The 27623-nt window shown below is 44.7% G+C and overlaps 1 protein-coding gene across 5 annotated transcripts in view; it reads left to right on the top strand.

Moving 5' to 3' along the window:
* FYN (FYN proto-oncogene, Src family tyrosine kinase) overlaps positions 1–27623 on the top strand; it is a 205966-nt gene that overhangs the window by 126398 nt on the left and 51945 nt on the right. For all 5 annotated transcript variants that reach the window (XM_045798497.2, XM_087865402.1, XM_087865401.1 and 2 more), the window contains 2 exons: positions 23644–23901; positions 27346–27442. In XM_045798497.2, coding sequence (XP_045654453.1) covers positions 23655–23901; positions 27346–27442 — 344 coding nt within the window. In that variant the 5' untranslated portion in view covers positions 23644–23654. The remainder of the gene's footprint in view (positions 1–23643; positions 23902–27345; positions 27443–27623) is intronic.

Here is a 27623-nt window from a genome sequence, read left to right as displayed (position 1 = left end):
TGCCACTACAGTATTAACAGAGCTTTTTCAAACGTGGATTGAGTGTGACCACAATAATAGGACAAACTGTGACTCGTTGATTGTGTGGGTGTTTGTAGGTGTGGGTAACCTTGTCACATAGATTTTGTTTCTCATTAATTTCCTCAGCAACAAGTAAAAAGGGAGCAATAACTAATGTCCAGGTTACTTTTTACCTAAAATGGTAAATGATACATTCTCATATTTGGCTTTTGGCCTTTGAATTCAGATTTAGTTCTTCAAATAGTGGGACAGTTCTGCTCAGCTGCAAAGTCTGCTTGGTTCTATCCCCACAGAGCATGTGTGAATTCTTCCTTTTGTCAGAAGCTGAGATCGATGAATTCTCCCTTCCCAGTTATTTCACAGATGATTTGCAGTGAGCCAGGCATTGACTCAAATCATCTCTACTGTGAGGGTCTGAGTTGGAAGTAGCTGCATATCATGTAAATGAATAAACTTTGGCTTCGAGCCCAGAGAAAAGGTCGGGTGTTAATGTTGTACCCACCTTCGGTATCTTTGGGAGCATGACATGATGCTAATACTTCCGGGGGGGTGTTTGTTTCTGCATTGGGAGACATTGACTTGCCACACTGAGTGCCACAAGTGACAACCTTGCCTTCTTTTCTGAAGGTTGGAGAAGAAGCATGGACTTCATATAGTCAAATGACATGGATTTAAAATCTGTCTGAATGACTCCCTAGCTGTTTGCTCTTAAGTGAGTTTCTTCATCCCTCTGAGTAGTTTAGGTTTCCGGCAGCAAAACAGATAAACAAAATGTGGATCCATCTAGAACAATGCCTGGTGTAGAGCAGATCCTCAGAATTGTGTATCCCTGTCTCCTTTCCTTCTTTTTACTAGGAACTCTGGGGAGTGAGCCCGAAAGATAGAGTTTTTTATTAATTCTTTGGCTGAAGGTATTGTTTTAATCACTACCATTCCTACAAAAAGAATAAGACATTTCTGAGAGAGTCATGAGAGGCAACGTTGGCATAGCCTAGTGGTTCTCAAAGTGTGGGTCCAGACCAGCAGCTTTGAAATCATTCAGGAACTTGTCAGAAATGCAGGTTCTCAGGCCCTTCCCCAGACCTAATCTTGGAAACTGCAGGTAAGGCCCAGCAGTCCGTATTCGCAAGCCTTTCCAGATAATTCTTGTGTGTCCTAAGTTTGAGAACCACTAGTGTAGTGAGAAGAACACCAGACTCCTTGTTACATGTTCTGCTCTGTAAGCCAGTAGTCATTTCCCTGCTCGGCCTTGACCTCCTCATCTCTGAAATGAGAGGTGGGAGGGACCAAACATTCCCTACGCTCTTTTCCAGTTCGGGCATCTCATGGCTCTAATCTCAGTCTAGCTGTGCCCAGGCAACATTTTCATAGTGATCGTACTCTAAAACAGAGGGAAAACTTTGTTTTCATTATTTCCAAAGTAGTACATTATTGTTGTAGAAAATTAAAATAAACAAAATGAAGAAACTTAGAACCATCCAGAAACTCAGTATCCCCATCCAGGGATAATGTTTTGTCCTGTGCTCTTCCAGTCCTTTTTTTTTTTTCTTTTTAATGTGAATGTGCATGTGTACATTAACCTATGTGTATGTATAGAAACACCTACCTGTAGTCATTCAGCATCCATGGGTATACAGTCAAGAAAAGCCTTCCCCCTTATGGAACTTTCATTCTCACGGAGGGAGGTAGACAGTAAACAAATAAGGAATTAAGTAAATAAGTTCACTTCTGAGAGTATTAGGTATATGAAGAAGGTAAAACAGAGTAATACGAGGGGTGCCTGGGTGGCTCAGTCAGTTAAGCATCCAACTCTTGATTTCGTCTCAGGTCGTGATCTCAGGGTCCTGAGATCGAGCCCCAGGTCGGGCTCTGAGTTCAGCATGGAGTCTACTTGTCCCTCTCCTTCTGTTCCTCCCCCCTCTCACGTTCTCTCTCTTTCTCTCTCTCAAATAAATAAAGAAGTACAATCTTAAAAGAAAAGAGAGAGAGAATGATATGATAGAGTGACAGGGCAGTGGCCAATTAAGAGCTGGTGCCAGGAAAAACCTTTCTGAGAAGGCGACGTTTGAGCTGGGACCTGAATCCTAGGAACGATCCAGCTATGTGGGTAGTAGGGGGAAGAGCATTTCAGGCAAAGGGAAAAGCTTACGTGGGGGCTCTACAGTCAGCCCGTCTGGCTAAGGAAGAGGCATGGAAGGGAGAGCCATAGAAGAGGAGGCCAGAGAGATAGGCAGGGGCCAGAACAGGGATGGCTGTATAGTTTAAATTTATTCCAAATGTAATAGGAAACCATACTAAGACTAGGAGAAACTTAAAAAAAACACCACCACTCTGATTGCTGTGTAGAGGATGGATTATAGAGGGCAAGAATGGAAACTGGAGAAGCAGGCTCATATTTCCACCCAGTGTTTTTTAACTTGCATGTTTCCTCTGACTTTAACATGAACACCTTCCAAGATTAAGTTCTGCAGCGTCATCATTTTTCATGGCTGTATAGGAATCTGGTATGATATCATATTTTGTTAATCCCTTGTGGGTGAGTACTTAGATTATTTCCAATTTTTTGTTGTCGTGAATAACACCGAAGTGAGTGCTCTCAAATCTTTGTGCACATTCTTCTTGTTTCCTTAAGATAATTCCTAGACGTGGAAGTGCTTCCTCACTTCTAGGAATTATCTTAAGGAAATTTGAAGACTCTTTCTTGGGTCTGTTAGTTGGTTTTATTTGTAATTACATGACTGGCATCCTCCAGTCATATAACACCTTTAGTTGTATTTTTACCAGGCAGGGGCCAGAGGGAGGCAAGTGAGGCCCTCTCCGTGGGTGCATAATTTAAAGACACCCCCCCCAAAAAAAAAAAAAACCCTCAATAATTAAGATAAATATCTTAATGCAATTTTTTAAAATCCTGATTACTTAGCTTTTTGGCATCTCTTTATTTTGCTCTCAGGGCAGGTGTCTCATTCACTTTATCCTAGGCCTGGTCCTGGCACTTTTATACAAGAAAAGCATAAGAAAGTAATTATTTGTCTCTGGGCTTGATTCTGTTTTTACTTACCCTGTTACAGAGTTACATCATTAATTTCATTGTTAGCTACATATTAACAGTGCATGTTTCTATTATCATCTTCATTCTTAAGCAGTTAGAAAACACAAATATGTAGCAGGTAATGGGTGTAGATCCGTATTCTTCACTTACAGGTATGTGGGGGCACAGTTGTCTTAAGCACCCTATTTTTCCCTGACTCATGAAGGGCTGTGAACAAGTGTCTCTCCCCCGTCCTGCTCAGTTGCCCCGGGGGTTACAACTGGGAGGTCTACATGGCTCCTATGTGGAATGCACTAGAAACCCCCAGGGTGTCTAACTAGCTTAACCTTATAGTCCCAACAGGGGCCACTTAGTCCCTCCATTCTGCTCAGACTTTTTAATTCTGTCCACCTTCTCAGGAAAACTGGAGAGCTAAAAAAGGGAAAGTTGGAGGCTTTTTCTATTTCACAGGAAAGAGAAATTGGCCAGAATCCAATAGAAAAAAACCCTTCAAGTAACCAAGTAAGTTTTCAGTTTATATGTTGGTATCTTTCTCTGCATCACCCCAGTACATGGTCTCCAGGTAGAAGTTGAGGCCTTTTAGACCTTTCAGCAAATGACTGAAGACAAAGGAGGAAGCTCTGTGTCTATAGAAGCAGTTGTCCTCCCACTCCTCCAGCACAGGGCTTGTGTGCTTGTGGCACCGTTGCACACTCACACCTCTCTCCCACGGCCAGTGTGAGCCACACACATTCCAGGCAGCCCGGCACACCGCAGAGCCAGGGCCGCCACTGGCACTCTGGAGATTCTCCAGGCACCACCAAGCAAACTGTCTTTCTCTTCTGTCATTTACTCCTTTTCGTTACTAAACCCAGTGAGCCTATTTTCAGCAAACAAGTAAGTGTTGGGCATATAGGTCTGTGGGTGGATGGCTAGCAAGAATGATTATCATCAGAAAAAGCCACAAGTCCAGAAACTGTTAACCCAAAATGTTGCAAAGCCATATCCCTCTAGACCACCCAGTTCTTGTTAAAGGCCCGGTGTCTAATCTGGCTGGAAGAGTGCTCCGCTCTTAACCCAGCACTGACAAAGGAGAAGGCCCAGATGACCTTACTCCAATGCCTTTGAGATGGGGCCACGCCCAGCATCTGGTGCCTTACTGGATCCAGCAGCCCCACTGGTCTGTGAAGTCCTAGAGCGCGAACGAAGGGTCCTGCATTCAGCTGACTCAGGCTCTCTGGGCAGGGATAGTGTAATGGGAGAGCTTGACCACACTTCTTAGAGCCCCAGAAGTGATCTGTGAGGAATCAGAATGTGACTGCCCCACATCCACCTGTTCCTTATTCGAGTTGAGCTTTCTGATCATAGCAGGCCAGGAGGACTGTGCCCAAAATGCCAGGGCTGTCTGAACAGTCTCCTTGTGGCTTCGAGGAAGTAGTGGAGCTAAATATAACCCCTTCTGCCTGAGATCCATGTGCTTTTCTCCGGGTTATCAGTCATCAGACTACAGCTTCTGAGATATCTGTGCTTCGAACACTAGTATTTATGTGAAAATTAGCTTAGTAGATGCAAAAATGCTGTCTGACAGGAGTGCTATAGTTTTAGTGACCCCTGAAACTGGCTCTTCAAGGGTGTGATTCATACTGAGATTTTTAACCCAAGAGTTATACTAAAAGCTCCTTTTTTTTCTAAGAGTAAACAATCCTCCATCCCCGCCTTCTAACTAATACATTAACAATGTGACTATCGTACAAACGTTGTGGTTCCTTTTGAAAATTCTAGCCAGTGAATTCTTTCTTGAGTCGAAACCAAATAAAGTTTAGTGAGAAATACAGCCTTCTCCCTTCTTTATTTTCTTTTTTTATCTTGTAATTTTTATCAAAATAATTCACTATGTCTGCTCAGTTAAACTCATTAAAAGTTATTACTAATCCAAGGTGATTAGTTTGGCAGTGTAGCTGGACACCAGTAATGGCAGATTGGCTATCTCCTGGGCAGCCAGGAAGTCACTGGATGTCGTTTGTGCCTGGGATAGAAAGGCCAGCCATAACCCCAGAGAACCCCCAGGCTCCAGCATGCCCCCTCTCTTTCCGCACACACATGCCTAGTAAACCTGCAGTTCAGTGAAGCACCTACTACACGGCCAATTAATGGTATAGATATTATCTACTTATTTGAACCATATGAAATTGATGTAGCCTTTTTTCAGATCAAAGATGGTCAGGTATCTGTAACTTCCTATTCGTGATTAATAGTAGAATGGCTGTTCTTATAAACATCAGCATAATCCCCATTTTACAAGGAAGAAACCAGAAGAATACTTTTAGCCACCTACTCAAAATATAAATTCTAACCCTCAGTCATGGCTTTCTACCCTTCTGACACCCGAATGCAGTGAGAAAGGAAACAAAGAGGAAAAGAGGAGAGAATTAGAAGGCAACCCATTTTAGAACCGAAGGAGTGGAATTGAAACCATTAAAAGAAAAATCACTCCTGTCTCTCTCCTACGTGCCCAAATAATGAACTGCCTGGCCGGGACCTCTCTTGAGACAGTTGGCTGGGCAGACGGCAGGGTGCTCCAGTGGAGACCACAGCAGCCTTAAGTCAGAGACAGAGCCCTGGCAGGGCTGTGGGAACGAGGCCAAGTCATGCAGAGATGGCCTCTGTGTGGCCTCCCTGAAATCCAACCCAAACTCCATTTGTATTGACATCATATCATCATCTTGATTTCCTCCCAACATCACATCATCATCTCCCACACATATTGCATCTTGCCAGAACCCCACATTATTAGGAGTTAATGAATTAAACTAAACAAATGGCCTCCACCCTCAGTACATTACTGGGGCTGAATAGCAGGGCAGGTTTCAGATGCCCAGTGGAATCTGTAAAACTTTGGACACCTTGAAGATATTTTTAAAACCTAAAAGAACAATAGCCACATGGTAATCAGTACTTTGCCCCAGGGATATTTCAGTTTCAAAATAGGAGGATTATGGGAATGGACAAATGGAGGGAGGTCATCTGGCCAAGCCAGGCACTTTCCCCATTTGCTTACCTAGAATGGGGGAGGGAGGGATGGTGGAAGCCATTCTTGGCTTCAGGAGGAAAAATGAACATAAGTGAGGGTGACAGACAGCCACCATTACACAAACTCCCTGAATGAGAGCAGACAGAGCAGTAGGAAGGTGGAGAGCAACTTGACACACCGGAAGGCACACATCTGCTTTCGCTTCTTGAGAAGTTCCTTATCTCACTTTCTATTCACTGTCATTTGAAAATATTTATTAAAAGCCAAGCTGCACCTAGCGTTGTACTTATGTTGGACTCAATACACCAAGAATCACAAACATGGATGCCACGTTATTGCTTGCACAGAGAAGAACAACAACCATGGTTCTTTACCAGGGCTCAGCCTTCAGCCTTACCTCCTGAAGCCTCACCTAGATGTTTTCTCACTCCTGGCAGGGAACAGCACATTCAGAGCAGCACCCTCTCTGGGTGGATGCTTCGGGGCTTTGTGTCAAAGGTGAGGACGGTGATCGTGCTAACTCCAAGCACCTCTCCAGATGAGGTGGAGTTTGCATGAGGAACACAAGCCCAGCCTCGCTAGGGCACCCAGGTCTGACAGAAAAGGAAGAAGAGGAAATGACAGTGAATTTTCCCAGACCCTCAGACTGGCTGTCTTTGACCAGGGATCAGCACCCTAAGCATAGTTACTCAGCTAGCAGGCTTGTGCCATTTCCCCTCACTCCTCTCCAGTGAGCTTTTTTGTGGCTGGAACCATAGGCCTTGGAGTGACCCGGCCCCAAAGATAGATCTGAGTTGATATTGTAGGCCTTCAATCCCAGGCCCTTGCTGTGGCGTAAGGCCCCCACATTGCCTCTAGAACTATAAAAAAATACAGGTTCCTGGCCCTGCCCCGGACCTGCGGACACATGTCCTCTGGCTCACATAGGCATGTTTCTTTAGGATATATGCCTAGGAGTGGAATTGTGACTATTGGATAGATGCACCTTCATCTTCACTAATAATATAAAATTGTTTTTACAAAGTAATCATAACAATTTACAGAGTAATCGTAACAATTTACATCCCACCAGCAGTGTTTGGGGATTCTGTTGTTCCACATTTTTACCAGTACTTTGTATCAGCAGACTGAAAATTCTGCCAATAGCATCACTTCTTTATGCTAGAATTACAATAAAGGGGTGAGTTTGGGGTAGGTTTGGTTTGGTTTGCAAATAAATGATATTTTGTTACCTGACCTAAATGAGAAAGCAAAAATGCTCTGGTACCAAAAAAGTGATAAATTTTGTTTGTTTGTTTTGCCATGGGAAACAGAGCAAAAAGTGAAAAAGAGAAATTTAATTGAGGCATTATTTTAAGCTAGAGAAGAGTCAGATATTTGAGGCACAAAAGAAATAATGAAAAAAAATGGGAAGGAAGATTAACCAGCCAGCATGTTAAGACAGACACAGATCTAAAACAGCTGAGATATGGTTAAGAAAAACAAACTTAGTAAACAGCTTAGTGGGTTTGGGAAAGCAGGAATTGGTACAAATAATTGATTTTCTATAACAGATACAGAGATCCACTAATTTTTAGCAATATTTTCATTATAACAATGGAACCTATGTAGAAAATGCAAATCTTACGAGAGAAGCACAGTGCGTAGGAAATTAAGAGGAGACAGTGGAGAGTGCATTCAGGGAATGTGTGTCCAGATTAAAGATGAACCCAGGCAGAAACCAAAGGTGTGTAGGCTGGTGAATCACAAGACCTTTTTTTTCCCTCTGCCTGGGCTGACGATCAGCCTGTCAGGTCAGCCTTTGTCAAAAAGAATTATGGCAGAGCTGTTGCCTGGGCTCATTCCAAGCATGTACCATTGTTACCCAGTCAGTTGGGGTTTATTGAACCGGAACTGGGGCAGAGTATGAAGCCACACTTGGGTCGTTGTCACCTGGAGTCTGTAAGGCAGTTCCACAGGAGCTCAGCATGAGCTCTGGGGACAGGCCAGGTCTGCCTGCTGCTGGGCCAAATTGCTGCTGCTCAGAGCTGCTGACTGATGACTGTTGCTGGTGGACAGGCAGTTTCCATCCTCTGACTGTGGTGAGCTTGTAGACGTGAGCAGAACTGTCATAGCTAAAATATAAGCCATCTTCTGGTATTAGCCTAAAGAATTTGTTAGTATTACATATTCCATGCAAAACTGAGGTGTAACCACCACTTCTGCCAAAAGACATTCCTGTTTGGCTTGATGCAGTAAACTGCCCGTGGTTGGAGGGGGAGGGGGTGGTGGGCCCTTTTTTACCTTATACTCACCTGCACCTCTACTCCTAGCCCCTTCTTCAGGCTCCTCTCGTGAACATCAGAGGTCATCAGTCCATTGTTGCATATTAGCTGTTACATGCCCTTTTTAGTGGACAGTTGTTATCTTTTTCCAGATGTCGTGCATTGCAGATGTGTATCTATCTCCATTGTTGTCTGTCTTTGTCATGTTTAGGCAACCATCTACACAGCTGCACGTCTCTCACTCCTACCGACCCCAAAAGATTCTGGGCTTCTTTTTGTGACAGGGCTCTCCGAAAATGTAACTTACATCGTCCCATAGTAACCTGCCTCTGCCCCAATATGGTTTTAGATCTGTATTCTCACTTGCAACAAAAGCTACAGTGTTGCCACAGTTGGGGATGGGAATTCTGAGGTATGAATTAGGCATAGACAGGCAGCTAGAATGGATGGAGTTGTTTGTCTAGCTGAAGAAGTCACATCTTACTCGGATGCCTCCGTCCACCTGTGTGCAGTCTCTTCCCACAATTGGCTTCACTGTCTGGCTCCCCTATGCTTCTCCTCTCCCTACCCCATTTCAGTCTGTGTCTGTCGAGACCCAGTCCCACTTAATACTTAGTAAGTACCAGCTAGATAATGTGCAAATACTTTAGCCTGTTAGCACATGGTTAAGATAATGTCTTAGATTCAGCCATTTGTGGGTTAAGATCCAGCTCAACCTAGCTGTGGGGCTTTAGTCAAGTAACTTGCCCTCCCTACACTCATTCCCCCACCTGTAACATGCAGCCAGTGATAATAGTACCCAGTTCACAAAGCCGTTGATGCTGTTGATGGATCAGAGGAGATCGTTCGCTTATCATACCTAGCACCAGCGTCAGGCACTGCAGTGGGTGCTCAGTAAAATGAACACGTAGCTGTTTATGATCTGGCTTCGTCTCCAGCCGCCTTCCCAGCTGCATATATCTGTTCCATTAAACCATAAGCTCCTTTTGAGCAGGAGCCTGGCTTTTTTTCCCTCTGAGAGCCTTGCAAGATGCCTGGCACATGTTTCAGCACTCTGTAGACACAGGAACAAATCCAGTAGGCCCCATGCAACCATACCCTACTACATGCCTGTGCTCTCATGTACTCCCACCCCTTCCTCACCTGGGTCAGGTACCTCACAGTGGCTGGCCTGGGTGAATTCAGGTCCCTCTGTCCTCCCTCTCCAACCCAAATCCAGATTTGACAGTCTCCCTGCTATGTACATATAAGCTCCTTGCAGGCAGGGCCTTGTATATTTGACTCCATATCCCCAACCCTTTGCACAATGCCTGTCACATAGAGAGGAGCAAAATATGTGTACTGAATAGAGGCTAGAGGTAGGGCTTGATGTAAAGAAAAAGAGAGATAAGAATGCAAGGAAAATGAAATTGTTGAAAACTGGTGATTTGTTACTATGGTGATTTCTGAGTAACTTTTGTTTGGGGAGGAGGGTTCTTTGTTCTTATTATTGTTTTCTGTGTAACTTCCTCATCTCCAGCAATTCCAGAGAACAGCTATACCTAGCAATTCTAGGAAAGACTCAGAGAGAATTGGAGCCTCCTGTGGGGAGCGGGAGGTGGGTCAAGACCACAGTAGGTCTCCAGTACCTGAGCTGGTTGTGTCCTATCATAAGTTGTCCTTCACTTCAGCAGCCAAGAGAAGTGGAGGGCATAGTTGGGTCTTCTGAAAACCACAGTAAGAAAGAACATTGTAAGCCATAGTGCAAAAAATAAAAAGCTAGGGCATAGCAATGCCTAGCTTGTGCCCCATCATTAAAACTCTCATAATATGCATGGTCCGCACTCTGGCCATGGCAGAGGGATATCTGAGCATTCACAGCCAAACCTGACTACTTGGTCACGTTACTCCGTAGGTCCTCATGATTGATAACAGCATCTAGGGCTGTGGAGAGTGGAGACCTCTGGGCCTATTTGTAGATTCAGTTCTGCTTGAGTGAGTACAGGAGGGCTCTGGGCTCCTTCAGGAGTGTTAGGCTTGGTATCCTTAGAGCTCCTTGTTGAGGCCCATTGCTTGACCAAAAAGGAAACCGGACTCCACAGTGTCAAGTGACATGTCTGGACCACATGGCAACTCCCAGCCTTGTCCCAGGCCATGCCACTGCTCCCAGACCTTCTCCAGTCCAGGAGCCCGGTACCTAGGGCTGAAATGTCCTGGAGACTTAGAAGCCAGTCCTAAGCTGGATCACTGTAAAGAGAAGAACACTTAAAGAGCACTTTCAGCCCTACTGCAAAAAATGAAATAATGGTAGGACATAGCAATGCCCAGCTCCTGTCACACCATTAAATCTCTTATTCTTTGTTCTTTTCAAAAAGTATGAAGAAAATGGCTAGGAACAGAGCATGCTTCTCAAAAGGAAACATGGGGGAGTAGGAAGAGGATGTGATTGCATTAGACATGGGTCCAAGTCCCACTGACTGGGTAACCCCAGACAAGTTAACTTAAATTCTGTGAGCCCAAGATTCCTTAACTGTGGAATACCCTTTTGAGGTTGTTCTGAAGATTAAATGAAATACCAAATGTGAAGTGTCAAGCACAAAATAAGTTCTCAATAAATGGTAGCTATTGTTACAACTTGTTATTGTTGTTATCCTACTAACCTGCCTTAATACAAGTTTAACTGTCAGTATCAAAGGAGGTCAGAAGCTCTTATTTGTTCTAGAGGCTATGGGTTAAAAACCAAATAAGTGACCAGTAGAGCCACCTTTGACCTCTACATTAGATTTCCTTCCTTCTTATGGTAGAATATAGGCTGCCCGTTACAACAAAGAGACCCCACTCACTCTTCTCCACAGAAATCCACCAGCTCCCACAAGATAGACATTCATGCCTGTCTCGTGCTGGGTCAGAGTACCCAGCTCTAAGGCAGATAAGCAACCATGCTCCACAAGACTATCTAGGGCCTGGGTTCCTCTGTCCTGCAGTTCTGCCTGTCCCTGTTGGGTTGCCATCCTCTGCCTGGCTGAAGCCAATTCCCCAGCACCACATCCACCATCCAGCCCACAGGAAGTGGGAAGGAGGATGGAGAGCAACCCACTCTCTGTCCCTGTTGGGTTGCCATCCTCTGCCTGGCTGAAGCCAATTCCCCAGCACCACATCCACCATCCAGCCCACAGGAAGTGGGAAGGAGGATGGAGAGCAACCCACTCTCTTTTAAAGACACAGGGGCTGGATATATCATGTCCATTCTCAACTGGTTGGCCAGAATCAGACATGGCCACACCTAGCTGCAAGGGAGTCTGAAAGTGGAGTCTTCAGGTGCATAGCCGTAGGCCTTGCCATGGAGGAGGGGGGTGGGTCTGGTGGCACAGGGAGCAGGCTGCCCCACGCTTCACCTCATCCTCCAGCTACCCATTCTCAGTGATATGGATTTGGGCCTCAAGGTTGCAAGGCTGTGTGTCCCTTGCCCCTTAGGCCAAGGACAGCCCTATCTGATACCAGAATCTGCAAGGGGACAATCTGCTGTGCTGTCTTCTTTAAGGAGATAAACCCCAAGTTCAATTACTGGGCAAAACAACACTCTAAAAATCACACTGTGCCGCATTCGCATGCCAAGTGAAAAGTCACTATTGAATTGCTTTACTGTAAATTTTATAAGTGACGGTGTTTACAAAATGTATGCTGGTATATAAACCACATCTTTCCTTTTTAGATTTGTTAACAGAAACCTGACAGGAATTCTGTCTGGTGCCAAGTAGGTCATCGACGAGTGGTCTAGCCACACGTGCTCTTCCCACACACCGTGCGTCACTCCAGATCCCGTTTTTATGTGTCGCTGGGGAAAGCATCACTGACTGCCTTCAGTGGGCCCCACGTCCTCTTCCTCTTCCTTACTCTCTCCCGTCATCAGTCTCCCCAGGTCTCTGTGGGTGCTCAGCTTGCATTCATGAGTGCGGACCTCTTGTGAAAGCGTCCCTGGCAACCAGCACATAGTCAGCCGACCTGGGCTCGCTGGGGTAAGAAAGGTCAGCTCCAGGGAAGGCCGAGATGGTCGTCACTCTCGGCAGGCGCGGAAGTGGTAGCAGGAGGCTGGACAGAGTCCCCCGGCCTCTGTGTTTCCTTTGTTCCCGTCATCACTGTCCCTGTTGTTCCTTGTCCCAGTAAAGGCCATGGAGTTAGGGGGCGTGTTTTCTGAAGGCCTACTTTATCAGCACTCACACCAGAACAGCTGCTGAGAAGCTTTGAAATTCGAAACCACTGCAAGGGAAGCATAAGTTGTGGCCCAGAGTGTTGCTGATTCCTTGCAACTTGAGAAAGTGCCAACATAAAGATCCAGGGGAGGGGGGACAGGGCTTCACGTCAGTCTTCAAAGAAAAGACATCTGCCTCAGTGCCAAAAACACAATGCAGGTGGCTTCACAGCCAAATTCTCAGGGTGGTAGATTTTGATGTGCTCTGACTTCATAACCGGATAAGTCATTAGCAGAAAGGGGGTCTCGTGGGGACACGAACACGAACATGAGCTCGAGGGCAAAAAGAAGAAAAGTAAAATTTCCTTATTCAGAGTCCATTCTGTTTCTTTAAAGGAGTAGATCTTGTTGACTGGAACTGATGAATTAAAGGGAAAAAGAATTCACTGTTTTCTGAAAGGATGAGGCCCCATTTGGAGAATCATCGGGCAAGGAACCTCCGCGGAGACCAGAGAGATTGGCAGCGAGGGTTTTTGTTTGGCCTTGGAGAGTGAACTGCCTCAGCGCTGGCGGGCCGGGGGCACTGATGACGCTGTTCACACAGCTGCTCGCTGCTAACGTGCTTTCTTGTGGCTCCGCCAGGTGACACCCCGACCCTTGGGCCCTCGGCCAGTTCAGCCCAGAAAGCCGGTCTCTACCACTGTGGCCCACATGTGACACTGACTCTCCTGTTTCCTTTTGCCAGTTCATGAAAGGAAGCCTACATTTTTATTTTTGTTTTCCTCTGGTTTTTTTATATAACAGGGCCAAGGAGAGTAGAAAGATGTTTGACCAAATATCAACATTAGGAAGAAGTATCTTTGTTGAATCTTTTATGTTTCTGAAAAATTTCAGGTTGCATAAACCAGTGTCGGTTACTATCTGTGCCCTGCTTGGAATGCGCCAGATTCTAAGGACTGGGGAATTCTAGGCAAAGTCAAAAGTCAAATCATCAAAATGCCAGGCTGAATGTCCGAACAGGAAAGGCTGAGGGCAACAAGAGGAAAAGTGAGAAAAAAGCATAGAATTTTTCTTCCTGGTGCCCTGAGCAAGTCCCCTTGTCTCCATCAACAGCAAGCATCCAAAGAACAAAAGTGTTTTGCTTCATTCTCCCCTCGTCCTTAGAGCCATGCCAGTGTGTGTGGTCTTCAGGCCCTCGCTCACCGAGAGATCTTGCAGATACCTTAATAACCAGAACTCCTCGGTTATATTCCAGCATTGTTCAGAGTCTCATCATTCTGATTTTATTGCGTTTCCCCAGGTACCTAGGAGTTTGGGACCTGAAGGTTCTCAAGAACCCACTAATCCAGCCACCCAGCTTTTGGTTCTGGTATCCCACATTCTGCCACTTGCCACCTACATGGTCCTCTGAGTTGGTTGTGTGCTATGGCCTTGCTTATTCTGTGCCCTTAATTAGATTTTTGTGGCCACCCATCTGGGTACTTTCACCACCCCTCCCAGCACTGCTCTCTCACTGCCCACTTTCCCAGCACAGATGTTATAAAGACTCACCCAGAAACCCTCTGCCCTAGGGGTACCTGGGTGGCTCAGTCACTTAAGCAGCCAACTCTTTATTTCGGCTGAGGTCATGATCTCAGGGTCCTGGGATCAGGCCCGGCATCAGGCTCCACACTCAGTGGGGAGTCTGCCTGAGGATTCTCTCTCTCTTTCTCTCAAATAAATTAATTAAAAAGAATAAAAGGAAAAATCTCTCTGTCCTTCAGTACCTTTTACCTTTCCAACCTGCCAGGAGGAGAGGTTGCTTCTTAACAGAGTTTAGAATCAGTCACTCTTCCTCCCTCTCAATTTTCAGAATCAGTTACTCTCTTTCCTTCTCTTAATTTTTCAGTTCACAAAGCATACTTCATCAATGTGTGGTTATATACTTTAATACAAATTAAATCAGTAACTGACAAAATTTATATTCAAATTAAATCTCGTAACTGATAAAACTAAAGGGATCTTTCCTATTTAAAAAAATGATTTATTCTTATAAAAATTGTGCTTTCTCAGTATAGAAAATCTGAAGGAAAAAAAACAGAAGAAACAACAGTCACCCATAGTGTTATTCCCTCACACACCACCAGCAAACAACTTGGTTTCCTTCCTTCCAAACAGTTTTTTAGGCATTTGTCATATAGTCACAATTATGTGATCCTTCTGAATATAATATGAGCACTTTTCTGCATTACTGATAATTTTCTTTAAACATAAGTTTTAATTTCTGTTTTACTTTACGTGATGGGCATACCTTACCATTTACTTGGCCATCATCTTCTCATTAAACAATTAGCAAGTTTTCTAACTTTCAAATTATAACATATCATAGGACCTCTTCATGTGTCATTTTTCAAAAAATGTCTTTTTAGTACAGATTCACAAAGAACAGGCCCATTTTTAAGGGTTTTTTTAAATATATAATATTGTCAAATTGGTTTATGAAAAGATTATATACTAATTCCTGGTCTTCTATCAGCAGTATATGAAAGTAGGTATTTCAGGGGACCTCTGTCAGTATTGGGCAGACTTCCTTTTGAAATTTTGTTAATTGAGAGGTGAAAGTCTCTCATAAATCTACATTGTGTTTCTTTGATTACTACTGAAGGTAACATTTTCCCATAAGTTGCACAAGTCCTTTTTCCTTTCTTTGAATTGCCAATTAACAAGCTTTCCCATTTACCTAATCTTAGGGTTTTTTTAATCTATATAAATTCCTTACATATTAAAATATGAAGCCAAGAGAATTGAAAGCATATGTCCACACAAAAGCGTATGCGTGAACGTTCATAGCCTCATTATTCATACAGCCAGGAAGTGGCAACAGTCCAAATGTCGATCAACTGATGATTGGTAACCAAGTGGTGAATCCGTACAACGGAATATTTTCAGCCATAAAAAGTAATGAAGTACTGATTCATGCTACAAAATGAATGAACCTTGAAAACCATGTGCCAAGTGAAAGAAGCCAGTCACAAAAGGCCACATGTCCTGTGATTGCATTCATATGAAATGTCCAAATAGGCAAATCCATAAAGACATAAAACCACTGGTTGTCAGGGGTGAGGCTGAGAAGGGAATGAAGAGTAACTGCTGAATGAATACAGGTTCCTTCTGGAGGTAATGAAAATGTCCTAGGATTAGATAGTGACAATGGTTCCTTTGTATGTTAAATATATGTATTACATATACATACTGTATTTATATATATGTAGTATGTATATGTATTAAAAATATATTTTAAACTACTGAACTGTATGCTTTAAGAGGATGAATTTTGTGGTATGTGAATTATATATCAATAAAAATAAGATAAAAGTTTAAACTAGTAACCACAAAGGAACTTTTTTTTACTCCTAAAAGGGGTAGGAGAAGCCTGAAAAACTTTATAATCTGTGCTCTAATTCTTTCTGAACCCTTTGGCATAGATAGTTAAAACATATCCTTATTTTTTATCACCATTTCCCTCTTGTCTTAACCCTGAGATCCGAAGTGAAGTGAGTGTAAGAAAATGTTCTTCCCTCCTTTTGGAGCCTTTCCACGGTTTGGTGTTAAAACCTCATTTGGCCATTTGGGTTTGGGGATGGTTCCAGCTCTTCGTAGACTGCAGTGTTAAATCTCACCATCGGGGTCTAATGCTTCCATTTCTTTTTTTATTAAGTACTTTTGACTCCCCGGGCATTGGGGAATGGAAGGTTTTAGAGAAGGGAAGGGAGAACATGCCGCAGGGAGTGAGCCACTGCTTCTTGGCGTGAGGGGTCATTTGACAAGACAAACCAGGGGTGGGGAGAGCCAAAAAATCTTCTAGGTGCCAGGAATGTGGTTTTTTTCTTAAAGTGGTGTGACATTTGTGGGAGTAATTTCTATGAGTTCAGTTCCTTTGCTGTGCGGTACAGAGCAAGATCCTTCCTCCTCACCCTCCAGAGGCCCTTGCAGAGTCACGCACAAATGATCATCCAACAGCACCTCTTGTTATTTCCAAAGCAAAGCTTTGACTTGGTTCTTAAATAGGCTCCGTTCTCTCGCTATTGCATGTGGCTAGCGTCTGCACTATATATGTTCCTGTGTCTGCATCAGTCTTTTCACCTCAAAGATGTGACATTTTATTGCTTGCAGGGCGGGGGGGTTGCTCTCCCTCATGGGACTCCACCAAGAGTAGAAATCTGTTATTTTGTGCTCGGAGGAGGCATTGCTTATGCTCAGCTTATACAGTAAATATGTTCCACAGTTTTGCCTGTGAAGCAAATCGTGTTTTAAATGCAGTAGGCAAGCTCGCTTATCCCAAGGAAGCCCTCCTTTGTGGTGGCTATGCGACATTCACCACGTCTAGGAAATGCCAGGAGACTAAGGGGAGCTGCAGTGTCATAGGCTCAGACGCTCGTTACACCCTACACTACATGAAGGAAGCCGGCGACTCACCACGCCTGGCGTGGTTCCAGCCCCCTTACAGAGCCCACAGTCTTGGGGCAGGGTGTGCAGGTCTGGGAGTGAGGCCCAGCCCCCAATGTCAGGGCCCCCATTGGTCATGCACATGAAGCAGGGCTCTGGGGAACAGGGAGCCACCCCACAGGCCCCTCGCCCCCTCCTCCGGCCACACACCCACACCCCTGTGTGTACTGGCCAGGAGTCCAATGTCTACAGGCTCCATGTGCCAGCCATGGAATCAGTCTGTCTGGCTTCACATCCCATCTCCACCCCTGACGGAGCTGTGCACAAAGTCTCAAACCTCCCTGCTCCTCTCTTGTCAAATGAGGGGAAAGCATACCACTTCTGTCTGAGGACTGTCCTGAGAATCGAGTGACATAGGACGTTCCAGTACATAGCATAGCGCCCAGCTTGTAGTGAGCCCTCGTCTAATACTCCTCATCGCTACCAAGATTGGAGCCTTCACCTCAGCGGTGCCCATTCCACGAAAAGAGGTATTCGTTGTCTCCTCCTGTGTAACAAATGACTACAAACGTAGCAGCTTCAACAGCCCCTGTTTCTGAGCTCACAGTTCTGAGCATCTGGGCATGGTGGGGCTGACCTCTCTGCTCCCAAGGCTGCGTTGGCCAACAGCATTCTCATCTGAAGCCTTGACCAGGGAAGAATCCATATTCAGGTTCTTGGCCCACTTCAGGTCCTTGTGGTTGTAGGATGGAGGTCCCCATTTCTTTGCTTTCTGCCAGCTGGGGGCTATGCTCAGTTCCTAAAGGCCACCCACACTTCTGGCCATATAGCCCTCTCTATCTGCCAAGCCAGCAGTGGAGAACATCCCTCCCCTGGAATGCCCGGTCCTTTTCAAGGGCTCAGCTGGTGAGGTCAAGTCCACCTGGGATAATTTCTCTTTGTTAAAGTCAACCATGCCAAATAAAATAGCCTAATGGAGGGAGTGATCATCCCATCAGTCATGAGTCCTAGGGATGGTATGGGGTTTATAACACCAAGGGCAGGAATCTGGGGCATATCTTGGAATTATGTCGACCATGCCACTTTTCAGCAAGGCACAGACTTTCAGTCCTTCCTTCTGTTTGGCAGCAAAGAAGCAGAGTCCTGTGTATTCTTTTTTTATAGCCAGTCTGGGACTACTGGCTGGACCTCATACCAGTACTGTGGTTCGGGCCTCGAGTATTTACACACCCAACATCCCATCCCAGCTGTGAGCTTTTCCCTGCCTTGGGACCTTTGGGAGTGTCTGTGCTTCCAAGACGGTCCAAATGGTCCTGCTTTCTCTCCAACCTCCCCGGGCAGCACTGGCCCTTCTGTCCTGGGTATCCCCAGAGGACAGCACCACCACTACTGTCTTGTGGGGTGTCAGGACCCAATGTCCTACAAAGAGGAAAACCCCATCATAAAGGATTGAAAGTGCTGGGAAATTTGGGTGACAGGTTCTATGTCCCAGTTGCTATTGCTACCAACGTGACACTCTTCTGTTGCTGAACGTCTTGCTTCCAGCATTTACGTGGTGAAAACTAAAGCAAGCCTTCCCTAGACTTTCAAGGGACTTGTTTTCTTGATGGGGAATGTAGCAGATACCTCAGGTTGATTCTTGTCGGTGTTTCCAGTCTGACAAGGATCAAGAACCCACTGTCATGGCTGTTCTACCCAGAAGTCAAGTCATTTCTGATGTGTTTCTGCCACATCTCACCCTCTTGCCTCGTGTTACTACTGTTGACCAGAAAAGGGTGGTTGCTCGTTAAACTACCAGTTCTTGCCATGTTCCCGGAGAAGTGTATGAGACCATGCAGTCCATCCACAATTCAGCTTTAAATTCTTTTTCAACTGTCCCCATCTCAGTTGCTTGTGTTTGGTTTCTAGGTTCCCTTCCTCGTTCCTTTATTCTTATTATGATTTTCACCCAGGTAAAGTGGAAACCAGCTAAAGGGATGGTGAATGGTACCAGCAGGAAACATGCCACATCAGAGTGCAGGCCAGCGTGGCTCGACCTGTCACTCTTCCAAGTCTGCGCTGTCAGCAGCAAGGATGGCAACTTAAGCCTCAGGGCCTCACTTCTCCACACCCACCTAGGTTGGTTTCTGAGACAAAAGTGCTCACACTGCTGAAGTTAAAATTATTTGTTGTCACTTTCACCTTCCTTCCTCCTGCCATCCCTCCTCTGCCTGCAAGTTTATGTGTCTCAAGAGAAGGTAATTTCCTTTGCAGAAGACTGCCAGTGGCCTTTTCCCCTTTTTGGTACCTGGCTCTCTGAACTCTTCTCGGAAGTCCTGCAGTGTTATAACCCGAGTGTACGGGTGTTGCTTTACTGAGTGGCGTACAGGGAAATGTGAGCTTATCTGTTGTATCTGTGTTTAATGTGCACCTTGCAGCCGGCCGTAGTCTGTGGCATCCCTGGAGGGAATGTACGTTCAGCCAGACTCATTCTGGATCAAAGCAGCCTAGGCCCAGAGTAGGGAAGAGATTCCATCTTTTATGTCTCGCTTCAGTGGATCGCCCAAGGGCTTATGTGAAGACGAATTCCAAGGCCGCACAAGGCATAGCCGCAGACGGTGCTGTGATCAGTTGATGATGTCTGCCATGCTCACAGGAACAGGGTGTGGCAGTCCTCAGATTCTCTCTCTGACAACTCTTCCCTGAGTTGCTTAACACTGTTGGCACATCAGGATCCACAGGGCTAAGGAAATCTTATGTAAATCAGGTTTTCCTTGCATAATAGAAAGAGAGCTCTTTGGTTTTGCCAAAGGATTGAAGAATAGGGGGTCTTCGTGGCTATAATCCAAACACGTGGACCGCAGTCACAGGATCTTATTGGTCAAAGTGCTTGTCCAGCAGTTTCTCTAAGCACAGCAACATGGAGAGAAGAATGGCCAAGAGTTCCTGGTGTAGGCTTTATCGTCAGAGTAATTCCAAGGTCCCACTTTCGGAATGACATTATTCAGTGTTTCCCAGTGCCCCACAGATCTTGGGCAAGTATGTTAGTACATTATATGTTCCTAATGGACCTACAGCATTGGCCATAAGTGCCACACTGCAGAACTGTATTTAATAAAGGATGTTTTTATTTTAACTCGAATGCTCAGAAGTTTGTCTCATGGCAAGGAGCCTGAAGTCATGTTGGGTACAGCTCACAGAGCGGCTTCTGACTCTTCTCTCAGGAAATGGTTAGTCTGACCACCCCAAGTGGGAGGAAGAAAACCACAAGTTCTTACATAGATATTCTCACCGTGATTAACTTGTGATGTCTTGAGCCTGCATTGACTGATTTATTTCGGCTTATGTTTGTCAACGAAGGGAAGAGAGTAAACAAGACCTGTGCAGAAACAGTTCTTACTCTAAACTGCAAATGTGTGAAGTGGTAGCAGAGCTGTCCCTTCTACAAAAGAGAACTGTTTTCTCCAAAATGATTTTGACTGAGTTTTGCGTTTTTGCACTGTAACCGTTTAACAAATATTTATTGAGCTGCCATAGCGTGCGGCACTGTTCTAGACCCTCGGGATGTGATACTGAAACAAAACCAAACAATAATCCCTGCCTTCAAGGAGCTTACTGTTTGTTTCCTTTCATTATTTCATAGTTATATATACGGTGTTAGTTGTTCATTCCAGTGGTAATACTTTTTCTTGGTGGATTGTGAAAGTTGAGTTTTTTCTTAGTTTGATAAGATATAAGGTCCTGTTTTCAGTGGGTTTCTGATGTGTCTGTTTTGTTTTGTTTTGTTGGAGTTGAAAGAGTAGTTTGTAATGAGAGTTCTCATTGATTTAGAGTCTTTTCTCTATCTCAAGGAACAAGCCTCTAGGGAAGAATCAGCATTTCATATCAATTTTTAAAATCGTGTCCTTCTACCCAGCCTGCCTGTTCTCCTAAGAAAGGCATTGTGAATTGCATGTTGATCACAGACATAAGAGAAACAACTGTTATATACTGTTTTGAAGACATAGATATAAATTCTTTCTCCTCTATAAATCAGGATTTCTCAACCTTGATGCTATTAACATTTGGGGCCAGTTAATTCTTTGCTGTTGGAGGCCGTCCTACGTTGTACAATGTTTAGTAGCATCCTTGGCCTCTACCGACTGGGTACCGGTAGTACCTCTTATCCCTGAGACGTAGCAACCTAAACTGTCTCCAGACATTGCCTATTATGTCCCTTATGGGGGTGAGAGGAATAAAGTCAACCCCAGCCGAGAATCGCCTGCGTAAATGACGTGAGACTGTGATTCAGATCTCACATCTTCAAATTACAGTATATCAGTGAAATCCCTGAAAAAAGCACCTAGGACAAGACCTGTCTTCTGTCTGGCCTTTGTGGGAGCTCAAAGCAACTTTCTGCCATGAAGGAGTTAATATAAAGTGAGCCAGATATTTATCAATCTTAGGAAGCAATAGCAACAACAAATGATGAAATTCCTTCAATAAATCATGCCTTGGACGTAGTTTGCATTTCCTATTGGAAATTTGTTAAAATGGCATTCATCTACCATAAGTTAGAGAGTGTGTTGGACCCAGTATACTGTAAATTAATCTTGAATGATTTACACATAAATGTGTTCCAGATTGGGTGATCTCAGCTCAAGCAGTAGGCGGCTCATTTCCAGATATTTCCATTCTCAGGAACTGACATTGAATTCCATAAGTATTTATTGAAATGTGTAATGTAAGAGGACGTTAGAACAGTCTGATGCTTCTTTCATGTCCCCTTTCCCCAGAAAGGCAGTGCTCCCCCTCCAGAGTCTCTGTGTCTGATGTGGCATTCCCCACTTCGGATTGCAAGATACTAAGAAAAACTAGTTCTTCATTCTTCCTCACTACTGCAAGTCCCTTCCATTCCTGTACCAGCTTTGCCCTCCCCAGTGAACACATGTAATTACACATGATGTCATGTGTTTCTTATTTGATCCTTTGGTTCCATATGGGCCACTTTTCAGAGTTTTGGAAGGGGCATCTATTGCATGTTCTGTCTAGCCCCATCAACCCGACAGGGCTTTACAGTCCGAAGTATGATCATTTAACCGACTTCACCTTGTATTTCTGAATCCTCTTTATTTCTCACACATACCAATAGATTAAAAAATGCAGTCAACTCTAATATAAGTCTCTGAGAGAAGGGTTGGTCTTGGATACAGAGAGAAAGGGTGAAAGAGAAACATACTGGGCTAGAGAATCTTCACTCATTTGATTGCTGTTTATTGAGCACCTGCTGTGTGCGAGGCAATGGCATTATAGCCATGACAAAAGTGGACAGGGCCCTGTTTTCCTGGAACCCCCAGTCCACTGGGCAATGAGATAAGTGGACAAACCGTGTTTTAATATGGTGCAATAGGTGCCATGATGGGAGAAATCAAGACGCCATGGGAGCACTTAGAAAGGGCATCACCCCAGCCTTGGAAGGCGGGTACAGGGATCAGAGAAGGCTTTCCGGAAGAAGCAGTGTCATACCTGGAACATGAAGGATATGTTGCCCTCAGAACAAAGAATGTTCAAGGCCACATTCCAAGGCCTAAAGGAAAGCAGAAACAATTGAACCTTTAAGAACTGAGAAGTTTGGCGTGTTTGGATAGTAGAGTGTGAGATGAGGAGAGTGAGAAGTAAAAAGGAAGCAAATAAGTTTGCTTCTCAGGATTCTGACTCGAGCAAGTCAGTCATTGATGGTGGCATTTCTAAGATAAGCACAGGAGAAGTAGGTTGGAAGAGGGTGGGGTGACAATGACCTGAGTTTTTAATCTACCACTAACTCCAGAACATGAGATTGATTTTTTTTTTTAATATTTTTGAAAGATGTCAAAAGCTAATGGAAATTTGGAAAGTTAATTAGCAGCTGAAAATGATTTTGTTACTGTAGGCTATCATGACATCCTGAAAATATACCCAGACCTCTTAGTTTCTGCCTATTTTATTTTATTATTTTATTTTATTTTATTTGGGAGGCAGAGGGAGAGTGCGACAGAGAATTTAAACAGTCTCCACGCCCAGCCCAGAGTTCAAAGTGGGGCTCGATCTCACAACCCTGAGATCATGACCTGATCCAAAAGCAAGAGTTAGACGCTTAACCAACTGAGCCATCCAGGTGTCCCTAATTTTACTTTTCATCCAGCAACTATTTTTTAATTTTGATACTTATCACCATCTTACTGCTTAAGATTTACCAGGTGTGTGCCTAAAGAATGGTACCCGTGAGAAAAGAAGTATGGTGAGCTGTGCAGGGACTGTATTCTGGCTTTTCTAGCATTCCTCTACCCTCTTGCTTAGATTTTTTTTTTTTTTTTTTGCCATAATGAAGGTTTTTATTCTAATATCACATGGACTCACTTTCTAGAGCATACATTATTCTTTTAGATGACTAAAGAAAAGCATAAGTATTATTGGGCTATCTTTAAGCAGATGTGTAATGTTCGAGGATTTTAAGGGGTGCAGACCTCATTTGAGGGCATTGCTGCCGGTAACCATACTCTGTGTGGCTCCTGTCACCCAGAGAACATGGGGAACAAATGTGATTGTCAAGTTAAGGGCCATGAGATTGCTTCTAACCATCAACCTAGCCACTGCTTTTCCTCATGTCCCTTTTAGGCCTGAAATAGCCAAGGGCGAGCCTTATAAATGATTCCCCTTTAATCCAGCAACTAAGGAGCATCCAAAAGTGTCTCCCTTTTGTTTTCCACAGGAATTTAGATAATGGGCTGTGTGCAATGTAAGGATAAAGAAGCAACAAAACTGACGGAGGAGAGGGATGGCAGCCTGAACCAGAGCTCCGGGTACCGCTATGGCACAGACCCCACTCCGCAGCACTACCCCAGCTTCGGCGTGACCTCCATCCCAAACTACAACAACTTCCACGCAGCCGGAGGCCAAGGACTCACTGTCTTTGGAGGTGTGAACTCTTCATCTCATACCGGGACCTTGCGTACCAGGGGAGGAACGGGTAAGAATTAGGCTGCTCTTCATTCTTTTGTCAATTGAACATTTGTGTTCAAGTCAGCTCCCTTTGACTAAGGATTTAACGTTAAGTTTTTCATCAGCCTCCGTCTAGCCGCTGCCAGAAGAAGAGCTATTAAAAAAAACAAAAACAAAACAGGGCTTGGTGGACAAATGCAATGCTGGCTACCATGGTACAAGGTGACCCCAAGTTGCTGCTCTGTGAGGTTCTGCATGGGTTCAGAGATACAGCTTCTGCTAAGGGCTCCAGGCCAATCAGTGGTCTCAGCCTTGGCTGGCTGACTCAGAATAACTAGCAGCTTTTCCAAAACCCTGAGTCCTATCCCAGATCTTTTGAATCAGAAGCTCCAGGACTGGATCTGAGAATGTCTGTTTTGAGCTCTCTAGACATCAGCGCACTTTCCTCCCATCCCCCAGTTAAGAGCCGCTTTGCAGGGGGTAGCACCTCGTCCCTCATCTTGCTAATCGTCAGCCTGCCTGTCACCTCCCAGCCAGTGGGGACATTTGGCAGGATCCCTTTTTGGCCATTCATCTTCACTGATTCTCTTTCTGATCTTCCCGTCATCTTCCATATGATGGAGTTCATCAACCCTCAGGTGTATCACGCATGTATCTCATGTATTTTAAAATCAAATCTTATGTATCCTTAAGGAATCCTTCCCATTTTTTTTCTTTAAGTTTCCTTCTCTTTTGCACCACGAGGCTCTGTTTTACTGCCATGTACATTTGCTGACTTAGCTAATACTTCGTAAAATATCTGGCATACATTCTCAGACATATGTTTTGCAAAATATTTGTAAGTTATCTCATGCATCCTTAGCCTTCCAAATCATCTCCCAGCATGTGAATCATGGTAACTAGATATTTGACATTATTTGTTCCAAAAGCATTTTGTTTATTAGAAAAGTTTAAAGAAATATACAAAGAGCCATTATGCTCTTGGCTCATCTGGGAGCAGATGTCTTACATAAGGACCCACTGTGCCTTTTTACCTGGGGAGTTGGCATGCAACAAGGCAGTGTAGTTCTATCCAGGGGACCTGACCCAGAGCTTTGGGCATTGTACCATTGTGTTGTAGTGGATCCAGTTTTCTCTTTAAAGTAGACCTCGCATGAGGGAATGAATGTTAGTACACTTGCTAATCTTTCCTACCTTGCTGGAAGGCACCTGGAATGGAGGGAGGAAGGAAAGAGGCATACTATGGAAGTCTGTCTCTGAGGATGCAGGAGGGGAAAAAAGAGCCAAAAATGCTCCAGCACACACTTGCTGTGCCTGCTGAGTTCTTTGCCAACCAGACTGAATTCTGCTGACGTGGACATTGACCTTGTTCATTCATTCACAAATGCTGGATATGAATCCCTGTGTCTGCAGGTATCATTCATAAAGTCACTAGAAAGGGATACTTGCCTTGAACATGGGAGTCTATACTGTAGTCAGTGATAATCTTAGTATAAGAGGCCACCTGGTCCCTTTTAAAATTTGGAAGTTGAAACATAATACTCCCAAATATTGGCAGATCTCTGTGCCTTGTATTATCTGGCTTTGTTACATGTGCATGTCTGTCTCCCCACCACTGCTTTTAGTGCTTTAAGGCCCAGAACAGTGTCTGTGTGCCCCTGTGACCTCCTTTGACTCCCCCCTCCATCCTTAGAAGATAAAAAACCCAGTGAGAACTTGCCGGCCCCGTTGCAGGGAGAGAGTGGGAGATTGGAGGTGACCGTCCTTATGTGCCTTGTCTTCCACACAGTGGAGCTTGGGTTTGTTTTCAAATTATGTAACAAAAGGAATCTGTTACTAGAGTGTTCAGTGAGAATAAGCATGACCTTACAGGCCTCCACTTCGTTTTAAGGCAGTCTCCTCTCCAACCTTTCAAAGAAATTTAAAGTTGCCAAGTGAGCCCTGCTGCTTTGCATGGTCAGACTTCCTGAATGCCAGTTCTCCTACAGGAAGTCCCACTAGGGATGGGTTGGAAGAGCAAGACCCACCTCCTTCTCTGTCTTTTGGATAGTTGCACAGGCCCATCTGCTCCCTCGGAACCACTGATACAGCAAAATGGTAGCTTGGTAAAGAGTGGAATCCATGGTGTGCATTCTTTAGGCCGCATCAGACACTTTGAAGTGTGCCGAGATCAAGATGAGGAGCCAGACAGCAGAGAAATGGAATGTATTAGTTAACAATTGCTGCATAACATATTACTGCAAACTTAGCAGCTTTAAAACGATACGTATTTATGATCTCACAGCTCCTGGGGGTCAGAAATCAGGAATGACTTAACTGGGTCCCCTATTTCAGAACCTCTCACCAGCTGCAATCAAGGTGTGTTGGCCGGGCTGCAGTCACCTCACAGCCCAACTGAGAAGGATCTGCTGCCAAACTTGTGTGGTGCTGGCAGGACTCAGTTCCTCATTAGCTGCTGGCCAGAGGTCACCCTCAGTTCTTTGCCGTGTGTCTTTCCAACATGGCAGCTCGCTTCATCAAAGTGTTCAAGCCGAAGTGGCAATACAGAGAGTCCGCTGGGAAGACAGAAGTCGCAATCTTTTGAAGCCTGATCACTTATGAGACATTCCATCACCTTTGCCATGCCCTGTTGGTTAGAAGCAAGTCACTAGGTTCGCCCACACTCGGGGGAGGGGGATTACACAACAGCATTAATACCAGGAGGTGGGAATCATTGAGAACTATATTAGAATTCTACCTACTATAAGAAGGAGGTCCCAAGCCAAATGGGATGCTGGAGATTTTCTGTTGTTAACAGCAGACTTGTGAAAGCAGGAAGGCCTCTGTGGGGAGTCCACCAGATGAGAAGACATACGGTGGGTGCGAGGAGGAGTAAGTACTACAAATCAATGCAAGGACAGGCAAATTTGTGGTAGGAGAAAGGGAGTCCCCAGAGCAACCGCAGATGCCAAGAGCAAGACATCCTCTAATTGGGGTGAACATTTACGGAGAGGGTCTTCCAAGTCCCAGGCTGCAGAAGGAATTTCCTGTTACGTTCTCCATTACTGTTAGGTCACGGGAAGAGTGGTATGTTTTACCCTGAACCTAACGTGGGCTCCTGAGAGGAGGAGAATTTGTAGCTTTAATTGCTGCAGGCCTCCGCAGATCTGACCTGTAACACCACTGCTGCCCCTTGGTTGTGGACGTGACATTGATATCTGTCTCTTCCCGAGGACTCGTTCAGAGGCGTACACAGAGAAGTGCACCTCCCACTCTAGGTTTTAGTCAGATCAAACCATGCTTCCCCTACAAAGACCAGGGAGTAACTTCAGCCCTGCAGCTCTGGTTTCACACATTAATTATATCACCGCACCATGTTATCAGTGCCGATTAGATGTAGATTTTGAGAATGAGATTTTAGTGAAGATGTAATTTCTTGGAATTAATTTCCCCTTGTGTAATAATCTCTCCCCTTTTGATTTTGTTTTGTCAGGAGTGACCCTGTTTGTAGCCCTTTATGATTATGAAGCACGGACGGAAGATGACCTGAGTTTTCACAAAGGAGAAAAATTCCAAATATTGAACAGCTCGTAAGTTCGGAGAGGGACGGGGACGTATGCAGGTGTTTCAGATTGAGAAAGAATACTTGTGTTACCAGCCTGTGCCTTTTTGGTGCCTGAAATGCTAGAGGAACGCTTGCTAAGTTCATTAATGTGTGGCAGTTGAACCTAGGAAGTGAAGAGACAATGAACCAGGGCAGCGTTTTATGGC

This window comes from Ursus americanus, chromosome 11 (assembly GCF_024610735.1).
Source record: "Ursus americanus isolate L20-20 chromosome 11, mUrsAme1.1.p, whole genome shotgun sequence".
NCBI lineage: Eukaryota > Metazoa > Chordata > Mammalia > Carnivora > Ursidae > Ursus > Ursus americanus.
Note: the sequence above shows the minus strand (reverse complement) of the source record. Positions and strands in the feature narration are given on the sequence as shown.